The sequence below is a fragment of the Anabrus simplex genome, chromosome 3, assembly GCF_040414725.1.
Source record: "Anabrus simplex isolate iqAnaSimp1 chromosome 3, ASM4041472v1, whole genome shotgun sequence".
Classification (NCBI taxonomy): domain Eukaryota; kingdom Metazoa; phylum Arthropoda; class Insecta; order Orthoptera; family Tettigoniidae; genus Anabrus; species Anabrus simplex.
The window spans coordinates 230,904,310-230,916,672 of NC_090267.1; the positions used below are offsets into that span (position 1 = coordinate 230,904,310).

The 12,363-nt window shown below is 37.8% G+C and overlaps 1 protein-coding gene across 1 annotated transcript in view; it reads left to right on the forward strand.

Moving 5' to 3' along the window:
* Positions 1-12,363, forward strand: part of Suv3 (Suv3 helicase) — a 133,564-nt gene that overhangs the window by 978 nt on the left and 120,223 nt on the right. Inside the window, exon 2 of the mRNA XM_067144300.2 lies at positions 8,617-8,839. Within this exon, the coding sequence (XP_067000401.2) occupies positions 8,617-8,839 (223 nt within the window). The remainder of the gene's footprint in view (positions 1-8,616; positions 8,840-12,363) is intronic.

Consider the following 12,363-nt stretch of genomic DNA (forward strand, 5'->3'; position numbering starts at 1 on the left):
TTGGGTTGACAACCATGGGGTTTCTAGCCACTATTTACTTATGCGACCTTGCATTCAGGAGATTGTGAGTTTAAACCTTACTATTGGCAGCTCTGAAGATACGGTAGTGTACCATAATTTCCCATTTTCACACCAAGTAAATGTACGTTACTTAAAGCGATGGTCGCTTTCTTCCCTATCCTATCCCATCATTGCCATAAGACCTATTTGTGTTCGTGCGATGTAAATCAAGTAGCATTTCTAGTTTTCAACTTTCCTATCCAACTGCCCATGGTCAACTCTTGGTGTCTTCTGAGCCCGATGGTATTAGGTTTGTTAGGTCTTGGAAGTCTATCATTTTCATGCGCTTCGTGGCCTTTCCCTATCTTTTGCCACTACCTTACCTTCTTTCTTCGAAGGGCCTTCCATTTTTCCTTTTTTTTTTTTTTTTTTTTTGCTTTACGTCGCACCGACACAGATAGGTTTTATGGCGACAATGGGATAGGGAAGGGCTAGGAGTGGGAAGGAAGAGGCCGTGGCCTTAATTAAGGTACAGCCCCAGCATTTTCCTGGTGTGAAAATGGGAAACCACGGAAAACCATTTTCAGGGCTGCCGACAGTGGGGTTTGAACCTACTATCTCCCATTTTTCCTTTGGTTAGTGTTAAGAGAGGATGGTTTTCCAGGAACCACAACTAAGTACTACTTCTGCTCTATTGCTTTCTTTTAATAACGGTAACGCTTATATGATCATTATAATGAGGAGGAGAAGAAGAAGAAGAAGATGCCATAATAGTGGTGGTGGTGGTGGTAGTAGTAGTAGTGGTGGTGCTTTCTTTCTATGAGCTCACCCCATAGAGGTGTGAGCTTGCATTCGGAAGATAATAATAATAATTTCGTGTGGCTATTTCTGGCCAGGTGCAGCCCTTGTAAGGCAGACCATCTGATGCAGGTGGGTGGCATCTGCCATGTGTAAGTAACTGCGTGTTATTGTGGTGGAGGATAGTGTTATGTGTGGTGTGCGAGTTGCAAGGAAGTTGGGCGCTGCACAAACCCCCAGCCCCTGAACCATTGGAATTAACCAATGAAGGTTAAACTCCCCGATCTGGCTGGGAATCGAACCCGGGACCCTCTGAACCAAAGGCCAGTATGCTGACCATTCAGCCAACAGTCGGACATTCGGAAGATCGTAGGTTTAAATCCCACCGTTGGTAGCCCCGAAGAATGTTTTTCCGTAGTTTTCCATTTTTACATCAGGCAAATTCTGAAGCTGTACCTTAATCAAAGCCATGGTTGCTACCTTTCCAATCCTAGTCCTTACCCATCCTTCCGTCGCCAAAAACTTTTGATATGTTGGTGCAATGTGAAAACCACTAGCAAAAGAAAAAGGTGGCATTTAAAGTGCTCAAATATGTCAGCTTCAAGTCGGTAGATTTACTGTCATGTAAAAGAACTCGTGCGGGACTAAATTTTGGCGCCTCAACGTCTCCGAAAACCATAAAAATTAGTTAGTGGGATGTAAAGCCAATAACATTATTATTATTGTTTAAAATAAAAATGTTCAGTTCATGGTTGGACACAACAGTGAAGGAATTGTTGTAGATTGTTACACTAGTCTGCAAACTTAAACTTTCTGATCATTGCATAATGTTCAAATAGTGATCTTTTGTATTTCAGGTAAGCTGAATCTGGAACTGAAGTCAGTTTTCCTGTATCACATCAGGCTTCTTTGCAAAATCTAAACGAATATATAAGAAATTCATCTGAACACACTTATATTACACTATTATATTTATGAGCATAACAATTGTACACATGGAACCAAATTGTCATCATTCATAAGTCTAGTACCGGTAACATGTTGTAGAATTGAATGTCCACAGTTTCAATTGTATATCTTGACTTAATTTAAGAAACTTTGTTTTGTTGCTTTTCTTTTGTGAGGTGTAGTTGGATTGCCTCTCTCTTCAGTAACCAGCTGTAATCTACCAGCGTGTTCTGGTTCCATTTCCCTTCATATCTGCTTTCAATTTCCTTTAGATCCTGGTGCAGTCTTTCTCCTTGTTCTTCGTTCAGCATTCCTAGGTTCTCAGGTAAATAGTCCAGATGTAAATGTAACACTAACTCCGTCACTAGGAAGGACTCGCCATTTCCTAGTGCCGGTCCCAAGCCCGATAAAGGAGGAGGGTCAATGGCTGGTGGTTGAGCCTTGGGGGTTGCACTGATGTCGAGTAAGTGCTGCCATTAAAACTCAAGAAATGCTTTAGTTGACAGTCCATCTGTTAATGTAACCAGCAAATCCTACCCCTCATGGGGATGGGTGAGGGCGAGTACCTGGTGCCTTAAAACTTGGTCCACCGAGCTCGATAGCTGCAGTCACTTAAGTGCGGCCAGTATCCAGTATTCGGGAGATAGTAGGTTTGAACCCCACTGTCGTCAGCCCTGAAGATGTTTTTCCGTGGTTTCCCATTTTCACACCAGGCAAATGCTGGGGCTGTACCTTAATTAAGGCCACGGTTGCTTCCTTCCCATTCCTAGGCCTTTCCTGTCTCATCGTCGCCATAAGTTCTATCTGTGTTGGCGCGACGTATAAAGCAACTAGCCAAAAAAAAAAAAAAAAAAAAAATTGGTCCGGGGCCGATGACCTAGATGTTAGGCCCCTTTAAACAACAATCATCATCATCATCATCATCAGAAAACTGGGTCCCTTAGCTAAGGTATGGTAACCCCGACTGAAGAGTCCTTAGTCCTCCAGGTTGGGGGTTGTGCGAAGGGCTGGTAACTTTTCCACTTAAAAACTTACCTCGCTCATAAATCTCAGATGAATAACCGGACGGATTTTTTGATGGCGACAAAGGCCAGGACAAATGATTTGGAATTAGAGATTTATTAAAGTTGGGAACTTGGAACATGAGAGGCATGAAAGGCAAAGAAGAAGAACTGGATAGAGAGCTGACTAGGAAAGAAATCAATGTTGCTGTAATTACTGAGACAAAAAAGATATTACAAGGGACAAAAGAAATTGTTAAATACACTATGGTTTATAGCAGAGTTACACAGGATAAAAGAGCTGTAGCAGGAGTCGCAATATTAATAGACAGGAAGTGGAAGAACGAAATAGAAAGCTACACCATTATAAATGAAAGGATTTTAGTGCTGAGGTTAACCTTGGTAGCCATGTATACTCCTGAAGAAAACAAACAGGAAGAATCTGAACAGTTTGATGAAGTTCTTCAATCAGTGTTAGATAACATATGTAAAAGTGACTTTGTTGTTCTGGCTGGTGATCTCAATGCTCGAGTAGAGAACAAATCAATTGCAGAAATAGTGGGAAATGAAGATGAACCAACTTTAAATGAAAATGGTAAATTATTGATAGAATTTGCAACCTATAATCAATTAAAAATTACTAACACCTTCTTTGAGAAGAAAGACACATAAATTTACATGGACTGCAAGAGGACAGCAATCAGTTATTGACTATACAGTATAATGGTCAATAAAAAGTTAGGCCTGGATGTAACAGATGTCAGAGTACATACGGGCAGCGATTTATACACAGATCATTATCTGGTCATTGCAAAAATCAGAATTCTTGCTAAATGGAGGAAAAGGCTGAATAGAAATATACACAGAAACCAAGAAATATATAAGGTATATTTAGTACAGGATGATGGAATAAAATGCTTATATCAAAATTGTCTGCAACAGTATTTAGTTCAGATTCCGACAAGTACTGATATTAACAAAGAATGGAAAATCATAACCTCAGCAATTCAGAGGGCAGCAGATGAAGCCATTGGAATGAAGAAGAAATTTAGGAGAAAAACTGGGCTTAAAATATGGAATAAAGACATTTCAGAAGCTGTCCAGCAAAAACAAATATTATACTTGAAAATGATACAGCATCACACTCCACAAAATGAGAAAGAATATAAGAACGGCAGGAACAAGGTCAAGTCACTAACGAGAAAACTCAAGCAACATTCATGGGATAGGTGAATAAACTCAATAGAAGATGATATCAATGTTAGGCAAGAGATGGTGTATAAGTTGATGAAGCACCTCAACAGTGATGGAAGAGAAACTGCTAATATAAATGTAATCAAAGAAGAATCATGGATATAGCACTACAAAGAATTGTGGCATAACGGAGAGTATGGAAAGAGTCAGGAAGATCAAGATATAGATAACTATGTTAAAGGAATTGACCTAATAGATATAGAACTACTTAATACTGTTCTGAAATTCTTCAAAAATAGAAATGCACCAGGGTTAGACAATATAAATATGGAGTTGTTCAAATATGGTGGGATCATTCATAAATTTTGATTGTTACATTTAATTAATCTTTGTTGGAAAAGAAGAAATATACGCCTACCGGAAGAATGGAGGAAAGCTAAAATAATATCACTTTTCAAGAAAGGAAATCAAAGTTTTTGCAGTAACTGTTGGGGAATAAGTTTATTAAATGTTGGCTATAAAATATATGCTAAAATAATAAACAATAGGCTTAAACCATTGCACACGATGTCTTATTGGAAGAACAATGTGGATTTAGAAAAGGCAGATCCTGTACAGATAATATATCTAGCCTCAAACAGATACTGGAGAAGAGAAGAGAATTAACTTGAATACTTTTGTTGACTATGAAAAGGCTTTTGATAGGGTAGACAGAGAACAGCTATGGATTATAATGGTAAAAAATGGATACCCTAAACATCTTATTCGAGTTATCAAAAGTTTGTACAAAAGGACGAGGATTGTGTTAAATCTAGGATACAAACTAACAGAAGAAATATTAATTAATCAAGGTGTACGTCAGGGATGCAGCCTCTCTCCAACACTATTCAACATAGGCCTATATATAGATGAAGTAATCAGAAATTGGATACGAATTGTGCACTCTGGAATAAAATTGAACACAGACACATACATAAATACTATGCTCTTTGCAGATGATCAATTTATCCTGAAGAATGATGAAGATAAACTCCAGAAATCAATACATCAGTTGAACACCATTTTTAAAAGTTATAATCTTCGGCTATCCAGAACGAAAACCAAAGTTATGGCATGGCAAGGGAAGTATCCTATCAGAGCGAAGATCAACAATCAACCAGTAGAACAAATCTCAAATTTTAAGTACCTACCTTGGTTGTGAAATATCTTATAATGATGATGGTGAAGTGAAGAAGAAGCTCCATTGATTTCAACATATGTGTGGGACAATTCGCTGAACACTAAAAGGAAAAGTAAGAGAAGATACTCAACTAAAATTGTATAAGTCTATGGCTGTACCAACATTGTTATATGGAAGTGAGACATGGGTGGATAAAACAAGCTATAGGAATAAAATACAGTCATCTGAAATGAGATTCCTAAGATCAGTGAAAGGATACTCCCTAAAAGATAAAACTACGAAATGAAGAGATAAGACAACAATTAAATATATTCTCAGTGAATGAAAGGATATTCCAAAACAGGATAAATTGGAAAAACCACGTTCTGAGGATGGATAACAACAGAATCCCAAAACTTGCCCTGGAATACCATCCTACGGGAAGAAGAGATATTGGTCGTCCTATGAAGAAATGGAATGAAATCTGAGGTTGGAACAGGCTATTAACCTAATCCATGAAGAGGAAGTAAGTAAATGAAACGTGCACCTTTAAGCTCATATTACGGCCTAAATCTTGGAAAGAAGCGAGCGTTCTGTCCACCATTTGTTTTAGCCTGGATCCTTTGTATAGCCAGGAAAGTTTTTTTCTACATCCGGGAATGCTTTCCATTTACAAGTAACTAATCTCATTTTGTTCCGTATTGAAGATACAATAAGTAAAATTATTTCTTGAATAAAAGTACTGTGTCCACCTATTCAGTACAATTGTACAAGTACATGCATGCTTGCTTTCCATGCTTTCCATGCTGACCATTCTGCTGCACACATAGCATATTTAAATTCAGTATCAGAAAGAAGTTTTCTGATAGCCTATGTGGACCTGTGAAGATGCCCTCTTCAATTTTGGCATTACTGATGCCTGGGAATCAGTGGCAAAGTTACTAGAAGCATTCATCTTCATTGTTTATAGCCTTAAGGAATTACTTCGTAAGTACTAGTTTGATATGAAGCGGAGGTAACGGTAAGTTGGATTTCTCGACAACGCATTCTTGTTTTATGTTTATCAAGTCAACAGCCCACTGTCTGCGTGGCTGCCATTCCTTTTGATTCCAGTGTTGTGACCTTGCTTGACTGTCCCACTCACACAGAAAACAGGGATGTTTTGTTGAACTTGCTTGTAGACCTGTCAGAATACTATTTGAAATTTGTGTTCCTGATGCTTAACTTTACACACCATCATTTCAAGTTTTTTTGTTTGTTTCTTTCATAATAACTGAATGAGCAATGAGAACTGATGGTTAATTTTCATTGTGAAGAAGAACACACTTCAAACTACGCTTGAAGGAATCACTATAAAGTCTGCAGTGAGTGGGGTTATAATGGGGTACTCCTGGTTTCAGCATAACCTCCAGAACATTGTTTCAATAAACCAAAGATCCCTTTCCAGAAAAGGAGGGTAGAAATTCTTCTTCATATGGTCTGTGGCAATAATACGTTATCCCTGATGCCAACGTATTCCTTTCACAGAGTCTAGACCCAAGTACTTTGGCAGATGCCTGCACCATCATCATCATCATCATCATCATCATCATAATCATTATTGTACAGTTCCAGTTTCCCGGGTACGGTTAATTAGCCTCTTCTACTTTTTCCTGTCCATATACAACTTGTCATGGAGAACATCATCCACTGTCCATCCTCTGGTATGTAGATCAACCTTGATCATGTCCATCCATCGGGTTTTAGGTCTTCCTGCAGATCTTTTCCCCTCCGCCTGTCACAGTCTCAAACTAAGTCATTTAACACACTTTGCTCCTAAAGTTTGGGTTCCTTCCCAACAAACTTCTGGCGATAAATTGCAGTGAAAGTTAGCCCCGGCCATTTCTGCTCATCTTCAGAAGCTGGCTCTGATGAAGGACAAATACTTCAAGTTCCGTATGAGAATCAAAATCTGTATCATCTGGTGGCCTAGGTGCCGAGCTGAGTGGCTCAGAACGGTTAAGGGGTGGCCTTCTGACCCCAACTTGCCAGGTTCGATCCTGGCTCAGCCCGGTGATATTTGAAGGGGCTCAAATACATCAGCATCATGTTGGTAGATTTACTGTCACGTAAAAGAATTCCTGCGGGACTAAATTCTGGCACCTCAGTGTCTCCGAAACCGTAAAAGTAGTTAGTGGGACGTAGGGCAAATAACATTATTACTATTACTATCATTGATGGCCTAGCAGGCATAAGTTTTTGTAAAAGAGTCTCTCATAGTGCATTGGCACTGCCTGAGGCTCCAAGTAGCCTGTGCAAATGACCTCCACTACATGCACTAGCCATGCATGTTTGTAGGTGTGCTAATTACCAACTGATAAACCCGAATTGGCACAGTGGGGCTAAATGCTAGCAACCAGGAATGAGTTAGCTGGAAAATTTATAATTTCCAATAACGGACCAATTGTATTGGAATTGTCATAACAGTCGTTGTTTACTTCTGGGGAAATTAAGAAGTTGTAGAATGATAATAATAGACGATGTTTAACTTATTGGGCTTGTAGACCTTCGTCCAATATTGGGTGTATAGCTCCTAAAATTTCACCAGATACTGTTATGCTGACTGTGAAAGCTAAAGCTGTGAAGGTCTAGAATGTATAGTATACTGGTTGTGAAAGCATAAGTCAAAATAAGAAACATATCACTTAGCCTATACAGGAAATTGAACATGTGATGAATCAAGACCTGCTGTTTTCATTGAAGAGTTAATACACTGTGGACTTCTGCCTCCATTTATTGCTTTTGTGAAATCTGTCCATAATGAAGTCTTTTTATGAGAGGGGGGGAATATATAATTCTATCACTCTAATTCATGTAAATGATCAAACATAGGAAATCATTTTGAGAATGACCAATACTGAAATGTCAACTTTCTCCCATTTTCATGAGTGTTTGGTAACATATCCTGTAGTACTATGTTAATTCATAATGAAAGAAAAAAAGGGTAAATTATGCCATATATTGTATAAAAAAATAGTAACATGAAAAAGATCACATAATATGATAAACACAGTGACAGGCCATTATGAAAAGAGAGCAACAGAATGAAGAGACAAGCATAAACATGAAAACACTAAGGGTAAAAACAATCTCCATATCTCCATACACTGCCAGCTTCAAGTAGAGAGGCTCTTTCCCAGTCAATCCTAATTTTTCTTCATTTCTTATCTCCCTACAAGCTTGTTTCTGCTTGTCATCTTCATCCAAAGGACTGGATCAACACTCATTGAGGCATCTTGACTGATCTTCTGTCTCAATGTGGGAAGTCTAGGATAAGCAAAAAGTCAGATAAGACAGGAAAAAGGAAGAGAGAAAATGATGGAAATGAATGCATTTGGTAAAACACACAACAAATACCCATGGAGAAAAGGATCCCAATGAGTCTGTATAAGTAATGGAAAAGAACAAAAACAAACAAGTGGCAGATCATCATTTTAGATATAGCAACTAGTATAGGCCTATTCTCCTTTGTTTCAGATTATCTGCTACATCAGGCATATGTCAGCTTCAGACGCTACTGTCTTGAGGCTGAAGCGTTGCCTGTTGACCTCCATGTTGTCGTAAGTGATATTCTTCAAGGAGCTGGTCATGTTGATGACATCTTCCCATACTTCATTCGCCATGCCAAGCAGATATTTCCTCATTTGGATTGTATGGATGACTTGAAGAAGATTAGTGATCTTCGAACTCCTGCTAATTGGTAAATTATGACCTCTTTCTACACATTTTATTCTGAATTTACTCCTAGTTTTTACTTTGTGCTATGTGATATAATTGCTTTCAAGGGCTTTATCATAGTTTATAATTTGGTTCAAGAGCTTGATAGTTGCAGTCGCTTAAGTGCGGTCAGTATCCAGTAATCGGGAGATAGTGGGCTTGAGCCCCACTGTCGGCAACCCTGAAGATGGTTTTCCGTGGTCTCCCATTTTCACACCAGGCAAATGCTGAGTCTCTACCTTAATTAAGGCCAAGGCCTTTCCTATCCCATCGTCGCCGTAGGACATATCTACGTCGGTGCGACGTAAAGCAGAATAGCAAAAAATAAAATAGAATAAGTAGTTCTCTGGTTTACCTTTAAAAGTTGCCCACCCTCACTGGTAGTTTAGACAGCCTCCATCATAACTTTTAATTCTGAGACCTCCAACCGAGTGTCACATTGTTTTGACTACAGTAGAAGTCCATTATAGCGAGAATTTGCAACGGCAAATTTTACTCGCTATAGCGAATTGTCGTTATACCCGATTTTCCCTAAAGATACGCTATAAACCACATATTTCACCATGCATGTATATTGGAAACATATTGTACGTCCCGGCAAAATAATGATATTTTCACTGTAAATTTATTAAGGAACAGCCTTTCTGACGTGGTAATAAACTAACCTCTGAAATCAATGATGCATAGTGTCGTATATTCAGATGTATCACATTTTTATTTATTAACTGTACCTAGTACTAAAATCAACTGCCGGGCTGAGTGGCTCAGACGGTTGAGGCACTGGCCTTGTGACCCCAACTTGGTAGGTTCGATCCTGGTTCAGTCCGATGGTATTTGAAGGTTCTGAAATACGTCAGCCTCATGTCTGTAGATTTACTGGTATGTAAAAGAACTCCTGCGTGACGAAATTTTGGCACCTCGGCGTCTCCAAAAACCTGTAAAAGTAGTTAGTGGTCCGTAGAGCCAATTACATAGTTATTACTGAAACCAGTTGTTTATTTCAGCCTTTATTTTGACCAAGCTAACGAAAGCTATCTGTCACATTATTTACGCACTTATGAAGAAGAAGAATTATGAAAGCATGTTCTCTCTCATTTCAAACTTGAATATTTCTTTTCACCACGGGGATTAATAATCGGCAGCTCGCTAGTGCGGGTAGTGGACGTAGGGAGAAATCGATCTGGATGATTGATTGTGTTCAATTTAAATCTAGCCTTCAGAAACACACGACTAAAAATACCTGGTGTACACCATCACATATTTTTTTCAGTTTAATACTTCACAAGAAAAATTTCAAATCTTGTCCAAGACTGTTCAACGTTGCTGAAGGAAGGTTTCACAAATATAAAGACAGGAAATTTCCACCTAATCTATACATTTATTCTATTATAAAGTACTTAAAACATGCTAATATGTCAGTACCGGTTTTGACCCTTTTAGTGGGTTATCTTCAGCTGAAGAACCTATCGTCTTAATAATAACAACTTATAATGCTAAAACACAGCTTGTCCTAATTATGAATGACTCATGCTAACTTGGTGATGTATTGTGGTAATAAAATATGATTGAAAAAATGGTTTTTAAAAGTCTGCAAAGTTCACAAGTTCGTTTTGATGCTGATCTTGATGTTCACTCATTTAAACCAGTGTTGCGTTTTTGACACTCTTGTTTGAAAACATTTCAGTGTTGAGCTGTAAAATACAGTATTACTATGTTAGTTGCAAATGACTAATGTTAAATGCTGCTATCCCACCTTTAAAAACATTTATTTAAAGGGTGTCAACAAATAGAAGTGAAAACGGCATGCTCCCGACTATAATTTACACACAAATTTTTATTTTTCATTTTTCTATTCAACCTATTCAGTATAATTGTATTGAATTGTATTGCAAATTATAGCAAATTTCAATACGGGTCTAAACACGAGAATAGTTACATGTAATGCTCCCGACTAACGCACAGGGGCAGGCTAAGCCAATAGTAAGTAACACACACATTGATTTTTAAAACACGCTCCATAGACATTCTCTATTTTTTCACCAGATCTTCTGACATAATACAACGAAGAAGGGAACTTTTTTACATTTGTTGACAGAACTTCAAAGCCCAACAGATTGACTCTGAGATGAGCTTACGAAGACATCATAAAAGCTCGTCAACATACATCATCATACAATAATAAATCTCCTCCTGACACGGAATTTACGAATACAGCACTATGTAACTTAACAATAAAAGATTTTATATTTTAAAATAGGTGTATAACATTGAAACAATGGATTGAATGAGTGAGTATATGTACAAACATCAAGAACAGTGTTTTAATGGACTAGTGAACTTCCTAGACTGTCAAAGTTACTCCTTCAAGCATGTTTTATTATCATTATTTTAACATTAGTCATTCCCAATTAACATAGTAATATTTTACCAGCTCAACATTGAAACGTTTTCAGATAAGTGTGTCAACAACGCAACACTGGTTTAAATGAGTGAACATCAAGATCAGCATCAAAACGAACTTGTGAACTTTTCAGACTTTTAAAAACCATTTATCCAATCATATTTTATTACCACAATACATCACCTTAACCGTTTCAGTACCAGTCGCTTATAGGTGGTGTTATACGAAGAATACCAGGCTTATTTTTAAGAAATTGCAATGTTTCAGTAAAATCATTATAACTTGCTTATTATTGAAGATATGCCTCAAAAAATTTTACTTATCATAGAAAAGGAGTTGGTTTGCATGTTTTTAAATTCACAGGCAATGTTATAAGAACGCTATAATATATATAAAAAATATTAGTTAAATAATTATCAACATGAAAATTGAAAAGTCAAAATTGAGATAAAGAAATGCAAATCAAAATTAAAGTTATGCACTGAAAAATATTATTGTCTGCAGATACATGCTCTTGGTTCACTATTTGCAAAATTTCTATATCCTAGGCATTAAGTTTCTAATTTTAAAAATATTTTATGACCGGGTGTTTCGAGATAACAGCGGGGAAGGCTCGAACCAGGTGTCATTTCCAACTGAAACTTCACTGAACATTGTATTATGCATATAGGCATTGTTGTCATTACTGCCTGCATCACAGCCTACACTGTCTTCATTTCCGTCACTTTCCGAATCAGCATGACTGTCACTTTCACTAATGACAATACCACGAGGTTTATTATGCTGTGAAATGTCATCGCGACAATCACTTCCTGTCTCTGAAATAACATCACCAACATCATTTCTACATGACCCTGCTTTAGCTACATCTTCATCAGACTCAATATAGCCGTCATCGGCACAGACTCTGTCATTATATTCAGCTAAATCGTCATCGTTCTGGAACACATTGCTCACGGCAGAGACCTTTTTCCCACTCTCAAACTTTTACGGTGTACAGAATACAGGTCGCTTTGGAAAAATCATATCTCCATAAATAATGTGATTGGCGCGATAGTTGTGGTAGATTTAGAAACCACAGGTCCCAAAAAGTCTAGATCACCTGC